We start from the raw sequence: 17271 nt of genomic DNA on the forward strand, positions 1-17271 counted from the left end.
AATACATTTTATTTATAAGGCGCCTTTCAGGGCACTCAAGGTCGCCGTACAACAGTCAGCAATATAGTCAGTTTCAAAAGTTTTAAAATGCACAAAGCAGAGCAGCAGCAGAACATCAACGTCAGCACACAGTAACATTAAGAGTTATATGCCTGCTTAAATAGGTGGGTTTTGATGGTAGATTTAAAAAGATCGATTGAAGTTGGCTCAATGTTCCTGATGTCCGGAGGAAGGGAGTTCCAGAGTTGAGGGGCAGAGTGGCAGAAGGCTCTAAATCCCATGGTGGACAATTGGGCTCGGGGGACGGTCAGGCTGATGGAGGAGGCAGACCTGAGAGACCGGGTAGGGACATTGATGTGGAGGAGGTCGTTGAGGTATGGAGGAGCGAGGTTGTGGATGGCCTTAAATGTATGGAGGAGGATTTTATAGTTAATGCGGTGTGTTTAATAGGAAGCCAGTGGAGTTGATGTAGAACGGGGGTGATGTGACTGATGGATGGTGTTCTCGTGACGATCCGGGCTCACTTTCCTTGATTTGTGATCATTTATACGAAAAATAAAATGAACCTCAGCTAATCAGACATCCATGGAAAGAGATCTTTATTTTATTTCATGCACCGAACAAATGGCACATCATACGGTATGTACAGACCAAACACTCCTACATGTCACATGTTCACATAACTTACATACACTAACTTCACACACATTACATACTATGTACATTAAACACATCCCACATGATAAGCTGAGGACTGTCGGAGAGGGAACCTTAGGGAGGATCAGGTGAACTGATGAAAATGTGCTCACAACACACTTCTTCTCCATCCCACTGTTACACGCTGCTAAATGATCTGCCTGGTGACAGATCTCCCAAACTCACACTTTCTAGGTTCAGTGATGCACTGAAACACTAAAACAGAAAATTATAAATATGACAATCAAATACTCCCAATACTGAGACTGGTAAACATATTTAAATACAAGAAAAATTACTGATTTTTTTTTAAAAGAAAAAACAAATCACGTACAATCCAACAAGTGTTGATTTCAGTCGACTTAACTAGTGGAAAGTCCATTATTACCTTTGTCAAGGAGGACATGTTTTCACTCATCCATTTGTTGGTCAAGTTATTTGCAGGATGTACAAAAAATACTTAACAGGTTACCATGGCAGTTGGAGTCACTTTCAATAACATTGCAAGATTTCCGGGGGGTTGATAGAAAAAAATCAGGCATATATGGATTTCTACAAGTGTGTGTAATCTGATGCAGCTTGATTGAATCTAAGGGACTGTTGGGCCATGGCGGAAGTTTGCACTCTACTAAGGGCCTTACACTGAATTTAAAATTAAATTCTGTGTATAGTGCTGTTGGTTGCCTCACTTTTCCTTTACTCATCAGTATTTAACATTGTTGGTCCACGATTCGAATAGAAGGCTGCATTAGCCTGTACAATGTTTATTTAACCATTAAAAAAAAAACGATTCTAAAATAATTATGTAGTAAATATCAGTCCACCATCTTCCTGCAGAAACAAATATGTGACAGTACTTTTCAATCAAACCATGTATTCTCCAGTGTGTTACTCCATCCTCAGAAATCTAGATACTGGTCTCCAAATCTCTGGATATATTCAAGTATTTTTTTGTTGTAGGCTGGTTACGTGTTCAGAGGAATAAATAAAAGCACAACCATTGTCTCTTAGGCTCTGTTAATGCAGAGGTTCACTTCTTTTAAAAACACTTGTGACGCTGCAGTGCAACATTTCAGTCTGAAGCACAATTCTAATGCTTCAATTATTTAAAGTACATTCATTAAAATCCATAAAGGTTCTCGTCTCTAAACCATCGACCTGTGTAACCACGACTAACTCACTCACCAGAGATTATCTCTCTCAGCTTTCTGCAGAAAAGCACAAGCTCGGCATGAATAAAACATTTAGTGTCTGTTGTTAATATCTCTCTGCCAGGAACAACAACGACCAGAAAATGAAGAACGACTATAAGGAATGTGAAGCTGAAAGTTATTGTTACTGTAACAACGCTGCTGTATTTCCCCAGCCTCCTCTCCTTTCTCTCTCTCTGGGATGCATGTGAAGACACACACCCCTTCATGGAGGATGAACCGGTCGGTCCCTGCTGAACGTTAACAAGTCTGCACGCTGCTATAGATGACCCCAGGCCTCTGGTGCAGGGAACTGGTCCACCTCTCCAACCTCGTTGCACGGACGGTCTCCCAGAGTAAAAGCCAGCTTGTAGCGCAGACGCACTTTCTCCTGTGAAGACACAACATGTTTCAGGGCCTGAAACTACGTCTGACTGCTCTGTGGCTCAGAAACTCTGGGGTTTGTGTATTGCTTCAAGTGTTTTAATGTCACCTACCTTTGCTGGATTAGCCAGCAACATGATCTGGGTAATGGAGGCTGGAGGGAGGATGGGGTTGAATGGAGCCAGTTCTGTTCCTGATGGAGGCTGCAGCTTCATCTTCATCGACTGGTGGAGGACGAAAGAAAGAGTCTGTTATTTCCATGTATGCCTTTATTAAAGGTACACTGTGTAGAATTTGGTGACTTCTAGTGGAGAAGTTGCATGTTGCAGCTGAACAACCTTGGGAACAGCAGCTTGCAGTACCACATTGTGAACAGGGAGGGGCGCTGTATTGAGCATGGACACCACCATTACAAGCACATCAGGCCTGCCGGGGGGGCAGTCGGACGCAAAGTTGATCAGCACGCGAACGCCATCCTTATCGTAGGCCGTCACGGGGAGCACTTTACCTGAAGACAGACAGCCAATCAAGAACAGGCACACACAAGCTATACAACCTTCCTCTCTCCCTCTCTCCTCCTCCGTCCTTACTTGGTCTGATGGCCTCCAGAGGGACCTGCACATTGCTCAGGGAGATGTCTGTGCCTCTGGCCGGGCTGCCCTGGAAGGGGGGGTGGCAGGGAGACAGAGAGCGGAACAGTGGGCTCCCCGGGGCCGAGCCCAGGCTCTGGACCTTAGCGTGGGACAGGGCAGGAGAGCCGGGCATGGTCCCCTGGAGAAGATAGGCTGGAGAGGGAGAGCCCTGTCCAGTCAGAAGAGGAGGTGCTGCTGCAGCTGCTCCCCCAAAGCTGCTTCCTCTGGCCGTCATCTGGCTCATCACACTGAAAACCACATTGTGCTCTGGTTACATTGAATAGTGCGTATTTTCAATTGAACAGAGAAACAATATAGATAACTGCACCTCTTTTGATCTGAAAATCCCATCATGGCTAGGTCCTGCAGGTTCTGGAGACTGTTCACGCTGGCGGCTGGCTCAGCAGGGGGCGCCACTGGACCCGAACACGCTACACTGCCAAACAAATCCACGCTGAGCGCCGGAGCCTGCAGAGGAGACGAGGAAAGGAAGGAAGGAATCTCTGTTATTACACAATGACACCAGGTCGTCTGGTGAAAGCTGCTCACAAACTCTTTTTAGATTTACCTGCAAAGAGGTCCACTGATTGGACACTGCGTTCAACTTGGGTGTTGATTGGCTGCTCAGGGAGGTAGGGGGGTCATTTAGCCCTGAAAGAAGCATTTTATATCATCACAAGAGAATTACTTTCTTCTCATTCTGTCTTGGACAAGCAGCATTCAGATGTTTCAAGAATGTATTAGATCAGAGTCCATGTTTTCTGTTCAGTTCTCCCACAAACCACACACAGCAGGATAAACTCTCAGTGAAGGTAACAACATCAGCTAGAGCCATGTTCAGACAACATTCAAATTGGTCACACTTCACACGTTAAGATGTAGTACCTAGGGAGAGCAGCTCATCATCCAGGAGCGAGTGAGCGGTGGAGGCCGTGCCGAGTGGAGGTCGGCTCGGGCTGCTGCTCGGGCTGCCATGGGAGTCGGCAAGGCGTTTGGGAGGAGGAGGGAGGAAGGGTATGGGGTTAGCCGTGGGATCGGAGAAGAAAGGTTGTGAGGACAGAGAGGGAGGGAGGACGGGTTGAGGAGGGCTCGGAGTGTCGAGGCCGGCGAGGTCGATCAACGTGTCCGTGGTCTCTGTGAAGAGACAGAGACAGGAAGGATAATTAATCACAGAAGGCAGCATGTCTGGTACATAAGCATGTGCACGGTTAAACTCTCTCACCGCCCTCACTGTGAGCAGCTGTGGATCGAGGCTCTTCACTGTCTCCGTTGACCGGCTGCCCCTCCACTATCTTCTTATAGGAGTTTATGACTCTGGAGAGCTCGTCGCTGGCCTGCAGGATGTCACCTGAGCAGTCAAACGCAGGGGTTACAGAACAGTGACGTGATTAAAATGTAAAGAAGGGACTTCTTCGGATAAACTGTCAAACCTAAATTGGTGTCATTGTCCTCCGTGTCAGTGGCCATTTTGAAAGCAGCGCGCCTCAGCTTGTCGCACCGCTCGTAGAGTTCCTGAGGAGAAACACATAGAAGGTGCTGAGCAGTCAGAATTTGGCTGTGCAAAGCAGCTAGAAACTACCTATATTTTCATGAAAATATGGAGTATTAACGATCTAGTCTGTTCCAAAAAATTGTACTCAGGTCAAGTGGAGGACAGACAAATTCGAAATATGATAATGAATATCCAGATCTTGGCATTCACTCTAACTTCAAGTTACCCTTCAGTAGACTACCATTGGGCTAATTTTGGTGTAAAAGATGTATGTAGGAGCTTATGTCAGTTTACTATGTCACTTATGTGTGCGTGTGTGTGTGTATGTGTGTGTGTGTGTGTGTGTGTGTGTGTGTGTGTGTGTGCTGGTGTGTGTGTGTGTGCAGACCCACACCTTAATGATCTCCTTGTCGGAGTCAGAGGAGCTGTCTTTATTGTAGTGGGACAGCATCTCAGTCAGCAGCCTGACGTTGATGTTCACCTCGTCCAGCGTGTTCAGTCGCTTTGACAGCTTCATCACTCGGGCCTCGTCCTGACAAAGGCGAAGAGACACAATTTAAAACTGTTGATGCCACAAAGGAAATATATATATATATATATTTATATTTCAGCCAAAGTCCAACAGGTTTTTAGTTATTTTGACGTGTCCCCATAGCAGTCAGTTAATGTTAAATGTCTCACCTCTTTCACCATGTTTTTGATTAATCTGTTGGCTTCCTGTAGATCTTCTGGATTTTTACTGCGCAGCAGCTCAGCAAGCAGCTACACACACACAAACACACACACACATGCACACGCACACAGATCAGTTTGATTTTTCAGTAACAGATATCCATACTTTATATATAAATTGACAGTCAGTTTCCTTTCACGCTTTCTTCTCGTGTGTGTTCAATGCTGATGATGATGGCCTTCATTTCCAGCAATTAACTTTATAAAGACATGGACACACAAAGAATGGATCTAGAAAGGAGTTGAGTGTTCCTTGCTTCCCACAACCTGCTCCCAGTACAGAGCAGCTTCTGTGTTCCTGTAATGCCTCACCTTTCCCATGTCCTCATTGTCAAACACTGGGTGTCTGGGTCGGGTGGGAGGGGAGGGAATCAGAGTCCTGTCCAGCGGTAACTCTGGATCACGTGTCACGAGACCTGTTGAGGAAGAGTGCAGAGCGGATTAACACGATTCCTTTGAAGCAGCTGTTTTGAACGAGGAAGTGAGAGAAAAGCGAAGTTGCTGCGTGTCCATGTCCACATCTCAACACACCCTGTCTTCTCAGCGTCTGGTAGGCTTCACCGATCTTGGCCTCATTGGGAAAAGCGATGGTCCAGCTGTACAGCATCTCTACAATCTTCAGCTTCACCTTCTCAGGTGCACTGTCGCCCATGTACTGGAAACAAGGGGTGAAGAGAAAGAGGCTGAATATTAGGATGTACAACCAGCCGGTTTGTCATAGAGTCCGAACCCATGTGAGAACTCACCTTCGGAGACACAACTTTAATCAGCTCATTCAAAAATCTGTACTTCCCGACTTCGTTATGAAACCTCCTCCCGCAGTTCTTCATACACGCCTCCAAAACCTGCACGCAAAACATTTAACGTGAATGGCTCAGTGGTGGAGAAATAGCTAAACAGCTTGTTGACATTTACAGTGTGGGCAGAGTTCTAGCTTACTGTCAGAGCCTGAAGTGCTTCCCATTCTTGTGGTGAGTGGATCTTGTGGACGAGCAGAGTTACAGCTATCTGTGGACTGCAAGAAGAAACTCCAGGTGAAAAAATGTTCCCGGGCTGAACGAAGTTTAAAAAGAAAAAGTGTATCTCACAGACGTACCCTTCCAATTCCTTGTTGATCTGGTCACAGAAGCCAATGATGTACTCCCAGTCCTCCTGTCTGTTTGATGGATGGGTGGCTTTATCTGTTGCAAAAAGGCATTTATACTTTTATATACTTATTTAAACTGATCTGTTGTCGAGCCGCAATGATGAGCTGATTATTAAACAGAAAATTCAGGATATATCTTTTTCCACTTTCTTTGACATTTCAAGAGACTGATTTTCAGAGTTTTCACTTTCATGGAGCTTGATGAAAATAATCCAGCACATTTAGGGAACTGATATTTATGATTGTGTTAAATTTGATGCAGCTTGATTTAATTTAAGAGGACTATAGGGTTGTATTTGTGTAGCCCATATTCAGAAATCACAATTTGTCTCATTGGGCTTAACAAGGTGCGACACCCTCTGTTCTTAACCTTCAACAAGAATAAAGAAAAGCTACCAAAGAAAACCTGTTAACAGAAACCTCAGAGAGAGCCACATGTGAGGGATCCTCTCCCAGGACGGACTGAAGTGCAATAGATGCCACATGTAACTGAACACATCAACAAAATTACAATATTTAAAACATCTATTATTACTAGTAGTAGCAGTAGTAGGAGTGGTGGTGGTAGTTCACAAGAATGTGTCAAATAAATGAGATAAAATGTAAAAAGAAATGTTGTGGCGTGAATATACAAAATTGATCAAATATAAAGCATAACATGGGAACACAAAAGCAAATGTCCTTCACCACTGACTGTGGATCCTGGATATGCATCGAGTCTGGTGATCAACATGACCGTGCAGTAATTGTTACCACCCTCCCTCTTTAGTGAACACTGGTGTAGTGTTGTGTTATCAGTGCAGTGCATTCATCTCACTATCACACACACACACACACACACACACACACACACACACACACACACACACACACACACACACACACACACACACACACACACACACACACACACACACACACACACACACACACAATCAATGTGTTTCACAGAGGATGGAGCTGTGGTGTGGGTGTCTCTCTGTCTGCTAAACCATGAATGTGTGTATGTCTGTCTGCTAGTCTATACATGTGTGTCTGTCTGTAATCCTATACATAAGGGTGTGTGTCTGTCTGTCTGTGAGTCCATAAGTGTATGTGTGTTAGTCTTTGTGTCTGTGTGTGTCTGTTGGATACGTGTGTGTGTGTGTGTGTCTGTTAGTCTATACGTGTGTGTGTCTGTAAGTCTATTAGTGTATGTGTGTTAGTGTTTGTGTCTGTGTCTCTGTCTGCTAGTCTAAACGTTTGTGTGTCTGTGTCTGCTAGTCTATACGTGTGCGTTTGTGTGTGTCTGCTAGTCTATACGTGTGTGTGTGTGTATGTGTCTGTGTGGGTTTGTCTGTCTGTTGCTCTATACGTTTGTGTGTCTCAGTCTGCTAGTCTATACGTGTGTGTGTGTATGTATTTGTGTGTGTGTGTCTGTGTGTGTTGTATTAAATCTCTCCACCCATCCTCCTCCAGCTCGTCGCCGCTGCCCAGCACCGGGACCTGAAGCCTCCATCCCGGCTGTCATCGCCTCCTCTCGCCCCCCCGCTGCTGTGACAGCCGCACCAGCCTCCTCCCGCTGATTCCACACGTTATTTAATTCATAAAAAGTGATGAAACACTCACTGAGCCAGGATTCGAGCGACTCTTCTTCCTGGTACGCCATAGCACTTCAAAACAGCGTGTGACGTCACCGGCGTGTGCGCCGCACTCCAAGATTGATGCTCGGGGAATTGTAAACAGAATAATAATACAGTTTGTGAAATTTGTAAATAATAACAAAAAAAAGATTTCATTGAGCTGAAGAATTTGCTGAATGAGGAAGTGATTTTATTTTTCACTTTTCCTTCAGGCACCCTGCAGGATAGCTAAGCCGGGGTCCTGCCTGATACTCACATTGGAAAGATGGCGGCCTCCGTGTCAGGACTGTTGAAACCCTGGATACCAAGGTTGGCAAATATTACTTTTAAGAACATCCAAACCATATTCTTCGTTTTAAAAACGATTATGCCACTGACGTATTTTTCCAACCTTTCATATCAAACCCCGCAATGTTGTGTCATGAGGTTTTATCGTTAGTATTTACAGCATTGATCCAATAATGTGACGAGAGTCGATCTAAATAGTATTTACTGTAAAATGAAATATTCCCAGCCAAGATATTTTTAATCTGGTTGATGAGGTAATTTAGTAACAAGTTTAAAAGATGAGATATTATCCTAGTGGGAAGTTTGCCTAGGACATCAGTGTTTGTAATATAGAAGCACAATCACATACATTCTTCTGTATAGATAACATTTATTTATAAAGTGTATTAACACGTATATAATACATAAAGAAAACAGTGATTAAAAAGGTAGAAGACTACAAGCATCCCCACCTTAAGTGGTGTTGGATCCGCTGAGTTTGATGGACACATAAAGTCACAGGTTAGTTCTTAAAACATTCTTCATGTTGTATTCTGTGTCCGCAGAGTGTTCCTGGTGAGGTGGAGCAGGTACAACCCTTACTACCTGGAGCCAGAGGTGAGGAAGGAGCAGTACAGCATACCAGAGGCCGAGCTGACCGCCGAGGAGAACGAGCAGCGGCAGCTCAAAGCCATCCGACCCATCAAGGCAGCGAGCAACGGAATCACCAGCTCGGTGTTCAACGACCCGGTCCTCAGGTGAAACCACCAAACCGTCTCAGGCATAGATTTATATATAAAGACTAGATCTCTCGTTCGATGGAGCCGGACGTCCGCACATGGCGGCCATCTTGCTACGGGGCATCTCGCTCACCCATAACATTGTGTTGGTAGTGGTAAATAACCATAACTTGCTCAATTTTCAACCTATTTTTAAACGATCTGGTTTGTTATAAACGTCAGAGATGTAGTTATGACACTGCAAAAATTATTATTTTTTTTTTTAGAAAATAACATAATTATTCATAAGTATGCAGTGTCATATCTACATCTCGGACGTTTATAACAAACCAAACAGTTTAAAAATCGGTTGAAAATTGAGCAAGTTATGGTTATTTACCACTACCAACACAATGTTATGGGTGAGCGAGCTGCCCCGTAGCAAGATGGCCGCCATGTGCAGACGTTCGTCTCCGTAGGCCAGCAACGCAGACGAGACATCTAGTCTTTATATATAAATCTATGGTCTCAGGTCCCTGCAGGAAGCCAACACTCCTGGCTACAGTTCAGTCAAAGCTGATTGTTTTTTTTTGTCTTTGCTTTTCAGTAAATTCATCAACATGATGATGAAACATGGAGACAAGATCCTGGCCAGAGATATCATGTCACAAGTAATAAAAAAACACTTAAGAAACAATCTTGAATCTCTTTAAGCTTAAGGATTTGATTTTGCCTAAAGTCCACTGTCATTTGTCTTTTGTCAGACTCTAGAGAGCATCAAGAGGAAACAGGTGGAGAAATACCACAAAACTCCACAGGGGAAGAAGGAGGAGATTGAGTGTAACCCCTACACCATCTTTCACCAGGCTCTGGACAACTGTAAGCCTGTGGTTGGGCTGGCCAGTGTTCAGAAAGGTGGAAAGTACTATCAGGTCAGTGTTTGGTCACTAAGGTTTGATTTGATCCTGTGGCAATAAAAAGCTAAAGCATAGAACCTGTTCAGATTCAGATCCGATCACAAGTGGACACTAGAGACATTCAGGACGTATTTTAATGTCAGGAGTGAACAGACAGACTCTGTACTGTCTTCCTGTGATTGGATTTCTGTGCACGGATGCTCATATCAAGTCTGAACAGATCCATTAAGAAGTCTGACTGTATTCTCCCCCCCCCAGGTGCCCGTCCCTCTCAGTGACAACCGACAACGCTTCCTTGCCATGAAATGGATGATCACAGAGTGTCGGGACAACAAACACAGACGCACGCACATGTATGAAAAACTTTCCCAGGAACTGATGGCAGCGTACATCAAGGAGGGCAACGTCATCAAGAAGAAGCATGAGATGCACAAAATGGCCGAAGCCAACAGAGCATACGCCCACTACCGCTGGTGGTAGAAAAGAGATTCCTTTGGACTGAGGAATGGGACCGAGCAGACGTTGTGTTGATCACGGAATATTCTGTGACACATTGTGTCACTCAAAGCTGTAAATAGTTACCACCACCATGATAGTCCTTTGGTGGAAGGACCACTCTGTACAAAGTGATGTTAAAGAAGTTAAATATACACAAACTGACTGAAAACCTTGTCTGATTTTGCATTGAGGAATTGTTTCACATAAATTAATTGTTGTACTCAGTTGCATTATGAATTGAAACACAGTAAAAAAAAAGCACATGGAACTGATTGGAGGAACAACTTCCAGGGATTTATTAGAACAAATAAATTTGCATTCAATGTACAACTCAACCATAAAGTGAAGTAAAAATGCTGCAACGCTGTAATAAAATATAGAAACATACAGTATATTGCAGTCAGGTCTGTGCCCTGCCATACAGGGACTTTAATTGTCTACAGCATGTAACCTGGTATTTTCTCCTTTAATCAAGTCTATTCAGCCTTCAGTCTGATTGTAGTGACAAATAACAAAGTTTATGTCTAAATCATCAAACTCTTCTAGAGAGAAAAGATTCAGGGCAATATTCTACAAAATGTCAAATCCTGGCGATGCTTGGATTTAACACAGTAAATGTTTCACTTAATTTTTTTAACATCGAGAGTCTTTCTGGGAATTCACGCTTGTTTGATTGGTCCACTTGCTGTTAAAGTAAATTTTATGTTAAGCTTTATGTACTTTTACACAAACAGGTTTTCAAAATAACGGCGGTAATATTTGCACCACGTGACATGAGTCGTATGCTTGTGTCTGTCTGATTCCAAGGCACAGCTTTGGTTGAGGATATCAGCACCGCTACTGAGAACAATAAACCAAGGTAGCAGCAGACTCCAACATAAAACTTGTGTTCAGCTACATATCGTCATCATTGCTGGTGGAACCTGAATTCAAATGCAATATTTTGGATACCTGTGTATATATGAAAGAAGGAAAATAGCTGCTCAACTAGCACCTTGACTAAAAAATTAAGAGCGTCGGTTACGGAGTGTGTTACATTGGCACAATTTGTTAAACAAACAGAACTTGTGTACCCAGAAATCCATTAAATGTCAAACTTTTTTATCCGTTTTTATATATGAAATGGAACCATTCACTTATCTATAAGTTAAGTATTAAGAAATATGAGACAAACTAAATCCCTGAATAAAGACACGTTTCATCTGAACTTCACAGAGTGGCAGAGAAACCGTAACAGAAATCCTACAGGACAGGTTTGACCGAAACTTCCACTAAACTGCAAATCAAGACTCTTGTCCAATTCAACTCTGCACTATAAAATATTTAACTAAATAATTAAGATATTTCTTTTCAACCCATTAAAACATTGGTCACACAACAACAGAATGTAAAGCAAAGACCATGTCAGCTTGTATCTGACTGGAATGTCCTTCAAATTTGGTAAAAAATAAGCTGAAATGTCTTCTCAAAACAGGAATGCCAGAAAATAAAATTAACATAAAACATTTCTTCACACTTTAAAACAAAGTGTACCCGAAGGTGGCTAAACCTCGTTAACTGAATTTCAGCTCCCGTTGAACTATTGCACGGTCCACATCCACGGCACGTCTCAGTAATATCATCCAACGCAGGGAACACTCCAGCAAAATCAAAGTCTTTTTACACTTCATGAGCCGCCATCTTGAAAACTTGGCAGGTGTCGCCGCTGGTCATGAAATTGCTGGTTTGGCGCTCGGTGGCGAACACGAAAATATCCAAGGTGCTTGAAGGTTTTTCCAACGCAGCTGCAAAAAAGCTGCACGGCGACTCCACACGCTTTCGACCGTCCTAGTCTGCGATTTCGCTGTAGTAATACTTGTGGGCGGTGCCGCTGAGCAACCAACCCCCGGCCCGGAACTCCAGGATCTCCAGCAGCAGCAGACGGGTCATGGAGGTGAGGCCCTCCTGCAGCAGGAAGCCGTCCCGAAGCAAGAAGAACAGCTCGTCCATCCGCTGGCTGCTCACCTTCTCCAGCTGTTCTCCGATGCGATGCAGCTGCACTACCAGGCAGTCCACCTGCAGGGGGGGGGGGGGAGAGGAAACATCTCAGATACACACTAGATCCGTAAAGTGTATTTAAATGAAAATAGACTCATCATGATGTGACAAAGGATGCTAATTAGGAAACAACTATATTCTTAATAATAAATATCCGTGCAAACATTTCTACGTCATGAACAATGAGGAACCAAGTCAAAGTATAACAACAGAATATATAGTCTAGTCTTTTACTATATATATCAAAAAAGAGATTCCTCACCTCTTCCTCATTCATTAGAGCGTCAGGTTGGGAAAGCCTCATCAGACAGTCAAACACAGGATGGACCAGGGCCACCATCGGCGTGTTGTTCACCTGAATGTCAACACACACAGCATTTTGAAATGACTTTTAGTTACGTAAAAAAAAAGAGCACAACTCTCATGACAGCAACCATATTAATTCAGCTACTGTTGAGATATCTATATTTTGATTTTTATCTTATGACTATATTTGACCTATATCCTGTGAATAAATATTAGCTGTATAATCGATAGAATCAATAATACTACAACTGTTTCTTTTAATTGGAATGATGTATATCTTTTTGACTCAGACGCAGAGCACAACCAAAAAAGTGCAACGAAACAGGAGTCAGACATAGCAACCAACTGGTAACCATGCACATGAGAGAGGACGTGCCAGAATTAATACAATGAAGTACTTCATGAAATATTGTGAGAAAAAGATATGAAAACCTCCTCTAAGTCTAATCTGCTGTGTCTCTCCGCTGTGGCAGACTCCCTGTTTGATAAGGGCACAGAAGTGGGACACCTGGTGGATTGGATTTTCTCTCTAAGTGATATGCTTGCAAAAAACTGCACTTTGAGGAGACAGTACACATCTGGCCAATTGCTGAGTTCCCTCAAGGAAAGAACCGCCTCTGTGTTGCACCCTGTGTCTTTACAAATACTGTGGACTTAGGATGAGGGGGGGGGGCTTCTTCTGGACATGATCCAGAGAACCTGGTGACGTGTCCGGCAGAACCCCAGAGACTCTCTGTAAGTATTGTTCTTATACAATAAACTTATTACTGTGAAACTTTTGAACATGGAACTTGTCTAAATTATTAACCTTTCCCATTTGAACCTCGAAACTACGAACACGCTGTCTGGTCCGGATGGGACCGGGCTCAACACTACACAATATATAATCAAAAGGCATCAATCAGAGAACAACTTCCCAACAGCAACGCCCTTCCGGGCTCTTACTTTGAGGTAATCGAAGACGTTGCAGATGAACGTGACGAAGCACACCCACTCCTGCAGCGAGCGGCCCCTGGTCTCCTCCCGGGCCTTGAACTCCTGCTGGAGTCGGTTCAGCAAGTTTCTCCTGAACACGATTCCGTTGTTCTGCTTGGCCTCAGCCTGCGCGACGTGACAAAGGAGAGAGAGAGAGCGATGACAGAGGGTGGAGCATGGACACAAAGTAGGGGACACACAGTGATGTAGGTAAGCTGGCTTTAGAGCCTCCCGTTGCCTTTGTGTACGCTACCAGTTACACATTGATTGACTTAGAGGATTGAGAATTTGGTAAGAGACTCAATCAGATCGTTAAGTCTTGTTCTAGTTTCTTAAATCCTTCAACCTCGATGGCGCTCAGGGTCTTAGCCAGTGCGCTGCCATAAAACACCTAACGTGGACAATAAGCCCTTCACGGGGGGTCGGTACTGTTAATATCAAATTTTTAACTAGAGTCTTTGCTGACAGAACTCTTAACAATAAAGATAGAAGTATTTTTAGTTAGATATTAGTAGGGCTGCCACTAACGACTATTTTTCTATCGATTAATCGGACGACTATTTTATCGATTAGTCGATTAATCTAAACGACTAATTTTCCTCCAAAAAAATCAAATTGACCATTTCATTTCAGTTAATTTTATTTTGACAACAACAAACTGTATGTCATCGTATAATGTAGCACAAAACAAAATGTAAACAAAGGCTCAAATATTAGAAGTGCAAAACTGTAGGTTTAAACTAGCAACTCCAACGTGATAAAAATAAATAAAAAAGAGGACTTATAAGTTAAGTCAGCAGTGCAACTCAAAAATATATCAAAGTTTCTATTTAACCCCTTATCAAAATAAAAAAGTTAGGTCTGCATATTAAACAAAGTGCAACAAGTTTAAAGTATAAGAAACAATGGTGTCCAGCTCAAAATCAAACTCAAACGTTAGTTAGACATGTGTGTTGTAATCTAAGAATGTCAGCATGTCCACATGTTCTGGACTCAGTCTAGCGGCCCCCCCTCCCCCCACGCGGGCGCCGTAGCTGAGGTGACGCGAGAAGGACCCGACCCGCGCCGGGCCGCCGTCCGCACCTGCGACGGACACCGTCCCGCGGTCCAAGAGAAAGGAAGCCCCCGCACCAGCGACGCCGTGAGGCGCCGTGGACGAGGACCCCCCCCCCCCCCAAACAAAAAAAAAACAACTTGAGGCGGGCCGCACACCGAGCCTCCGGCTGCGTGGAGGGGAGTGCGCTGGGGCGACTGCTGCCCCAGCCGCGGCATGCATAGTCTATGGCGGCATGTGCCCAGCGGTTTAAAAAAAAAAATGCGTCGACGCATTTTCAGCGTCGACGTAATCGATGACGTCGACGAATCGCGGCAGCCCTAGATATTAGGCCTTTATACAGATTATTAGCAATAACCTTTTGATTCTCAGAATGTTCAATCTTGAAACTAGCTGGAAATGTGTGTGCGTTACATTGTTGGTCAGTCTCAAAGCTGTCCGATAAGTTCTGGAGGTCGGACAGAGCGACTCTGTTGACTTAATTTTGTGACATTGTTTGGGCTCAGTTGTTGCGAATGTTTACACAGTCAGGTTTGTTTTGATATAGCTGAAACATAATATTCTTTGCTTCGCGGGACAACACCTTTTGCCCGTCATGGCATCTGCTGGTTCAAGGCCTTTTATGAAGTAAACAGGTTGCCGAGCAACTATAACGTCATTGGGAGTGTCTCCCTGTCTACTTCCGTATTCCAAAAGCCAGGAGGATGGATTACGCCTGCGCACTTCCGAGGAGGGAGGAACGAAGATCTACTGTTATAAAATAGATAGACGCCAGATGTTCGTGGCGCTCTTATACAACTAGTGTACTGGGCCCCCATTGCTTTGCTGTAACTTGTTCATTGCATCCTAAATAAATACTTTGATTGAGCAAACTGAGTTTGGCTCATCTTCTCTTAAAGGATAAACGGACCAGCACGATGGTGTAGCAGATGCGTCCGGCCTCTTTACTGAACACCTGGTCCTTCAGAGACTGGTCCACGATGATGTCGGAAACCTTGTCCAGGTTCACAGCACTGGGATCTGACAAGAGAGGAAAACAGAAAAGGGTTGTTGGCGGAGAGTTCATCGTCTGGACACACTGGACGCAGACACAGGCAGGGGGGTGCAGCTGACCTTTCAGGGCTGTCTTCAGCAGCATCTGAGTGTCCAGGTCAAAGGACTGGATCCTGTAGTCGTCAGTGGAGTTCTCCATCGTGGACGCTCGATCACACCTGGGAACAGACAGGGGGATTTCATTTCACAGCAGTTTTTGAAACAGTGGAGCGTTTCACAGACCCGAGGCTGCATAGAAAACTCACAACAGATCAGAGCACAACAATAAGCACACAATCCTGTGCTGTCATCACACCGGGCGGCTGCACACAGCTCATTCACTGGGAGGATTACACCAGCAGAACCCAGCTCCTGCCCCAGGTCAACACATTTCACCCACAACACAACGTGTAGCAGGTTTAACCAGCTTAGCTCAGGCTAGCTGCGTGTAGCATCCACATTAGCTCAACGTTACTTGCTCTATCGCCACGTTAGCTGACTGGTAAACACACAGACAAGTTATATGCTAGCATGTGAGCTTCTCAGGAGCTAACAGCTACACTAACTCATGTTTTTACGAGTTAGCTTCAAAGAAACAAAGACAAGGAGCTGCAGGTTGAGTCAAAAGAAAACACAGAACGAGTCTCTGGTTTTCAACACGTCGATTAATGGTGATTGTTTTTTACCTGAAAATCACCGATTTCTTCCCATTGACTGAGATCTGATCCGATCTCCGTCCGAGGACCCGTCACAGCCCATCAAAGATGACGCGTGCAGGTCAAGAGGAGTATCTGCATCATGAATCTGGACTGGAGTCACAGTGTTTAAGAGCTGGTATCACAATAAGAGAAAACTATGGAGGACCATACATGACTTAAGTATAAATAAATAATAAATGAATAAATGTGGAAATATATTTAAGACATTTTTTAGCTAGATATAGATAGATAGATTACTTTATTCATCCCCGAAGGGAAATTAAGTCGTCATAGCAGCCGGTATATTTGAATACAATAAAATACAATACAATAGAATAAAATAAAAAATATTGAGGTAGAAAGAATAAAAACAGAAACACAAGATAAATAGGTAGATAAGGTGCAGTGGCAAGATGATGGTAATAGTAATGATGATATGATGGTAATGTTATTGTTACACAGTATATAAAAATAGTACAGTATATTAAATAGTATATAATATAACATAATATATATATGATAGTAATTATACCAATATAATAGCAGTACATAGTAATAATAATGGCAGCAGCAACAGTATATATATTAATAATAGTAAATATTAATAGATAGTAATATTAAGACATTTCTGTATTTATTTCTGTATTTCTGTATTTATTTTTGTATTATTTATTTATTTGCTTATTTATTTTTTTACTTATTTATATATTTCTGTATTTCTGTATTCATTTATTTATTTATTCTTAAGTCATGTATGGTCCTCCATAGAAAACGCTCCTGTACAGAAAAATAAATACACACAGGAATGAAAGGATATGTATTAATATCGAATGATTGATACCTAAATTAATTTGTTATTTCCGTCACAAAATT

General features: G+C 43.3%; 3 protein-coding genes across 3 annotated transcripts; 1 reads left to right on the plus strand and 2 right to left on the minus strand.

Annotated features, from left to right (window-relative positions):
* Positions 1 to 582: 582 nt before the first annotated feature.
* Positions 583 to 7930, minus strand: gga3b (golgi associated, gamma adaptin ear containing, ARF binding protein 3b). Its single transcript, XM_061089942.1, has 17 exons — positions 7882 to 7930; positions 6223 to 6307; positions 6066 to 6141; positions 5873 to 5971; positions 5658 to 5781; positions 5439 to 5542; positions 5076 to 5156; positions 4789 to 4926; positions 4333 to 4414; positions 4125 to 4250; positions 3788 to 4036; positions 3471 to 3553; positions 3231 to 3370; positions 2861 to 3150; positions 2609 to 2778; positions 2384 to 2494; positions 583 to 2277 (listed from the first exon to the last, which is right to left on the minus strand). The coding sequence occupies exons 1-17, from the start codon at positions 7919 to 7921 to the stop codon at positions 2167 to 2169; spliced, it is 2109 nt and encodes a 702-aa protein (XP_060945925.1). The 5' UTR covers positions 7922 to 7930; the 3' UTR covers positions 583 to 2166.
* mrps7 (mitochondrial ribosomal protein S7) lies at positions 7858 to 10681 on the plus strand. The gene is made up of 6 exons (XM_061089943.1): positions 7858 to 7912; positions 8108 to 8204; positions 8729 to 8920; positions 9489 to 9552; positions 9646 to 9813; positions 10057 to 10681. Exons 2-6 carry the CDS (start codon positions 8161 to 8163, stop codon positions 10276 to 10278), a joined length of 690 nt encoding a protein of 229 aa, XP_060945926.1. The 5' UTR covers positions 7858 to 7912; positions 8108 to 8160; the 3' UTR covers positions 10279 to 10681.
* Positions 10569 to 16448, minus strand: LOC133023025 (MIF4G domain-containing protein B-like). Its single transcript, XM_061089944.1, has 6 exons — positions 16387 to 16448; positions 15782 to 15879; positions 15579 to 15688; positions 13585 to 13740; positions 12596 to 12688; positions 10569 to 12351 (listed from the first exon to the last, which is right to left on the minus strand). The coding sequence occupies exons 2-6, from the start codon at positions 15858 to 15860 to the stop codon at positions 12124 to 12126; spliced, it is 666 nt and encodes a 221-aa protein (XP_060945927.1). The 5' UTR covers positions 15861 to 15879; positions 16387 to 16448; the 3' UTR covers positions 10569 to 12123.
* Between the last annotated feature and the right edge of the window lie 823 nt (positions 16449 to 17271).

Source organism: Limanda limanda, chromosome 17 (assembly GCF_963576545.1).
Source record: "Limanda limanda chromosome 17, fLimLim1.1, whole genome shotgun sequence".
Taxonomy (NCBI): Eukaryota; Metazoa; Chordata; class Actinopteri; order Pleuronectiformes; family Pleuronectidae; genus Limanda; species Limanda limanda.

Coding starts and splice junctions, on each gene's coding strand:
- gga3b (XM_061089942.1), bottom strand. CDS start 7,921: ATGGCGTACCAGGAAGAAGAGTCGCTCGAATCCTGGCTCA. Junction 5,972..6,065: donor AAGCACTTCAGGCTCTGACA/GTAAGCTAGAAC, acceptor TTTTGCGTGCAG/GTTTTGGAGGCGTGTATGAA. Junction 3,371..3,470: donor ATCAGTGGACCTCTTTGCAG/GTAAATCTAAAA, acceptor TCTCCTCTGCAG/GCTCCGGCGCTCAGCGTGGA.
- mrps7 (XM_061089943.1), top strand. CDS start 8,161: ATGGCGGCCTCCGTGTCAGGACTGTTGAAACCCTGGATACCAAG. Junction 8,205..8,728: donor TTGAAACCCTGGATACCAAG/GTTGGCAAATAT, acceptor CTGTGTCCGCAG/AGTGTTCCTGGTGAGGTGGA. Junction 8,921..9,488: donor TTCAACGACCCGGTCCTCAG/GTGAAACCACCA, acceptor TTTGCTTTTCAG/TAAATTCATCAACATGATGA.
- LOC133023025 (XM_061089944.1), bottom strand. CDS start 15,860: ATGGAGAACTCCACTGACGACTACAGGATCCAGTCCTTTGACCTGGAC. Junction 15,689..15,781: donor GCTGAAGACAGCCCTGAAAG/GTCAGCTGCACC, acceptor CTCTCTTGTCAG/ATCCCAGTGCTGTGAACCTG. Junction 13,741..15,578: donor TCTGCTACACCATCGTGCTG/GTCCGTTTATCC, acceptor CACGTCGCGCAG/GCTGAGGCCAAGCAGAACAA.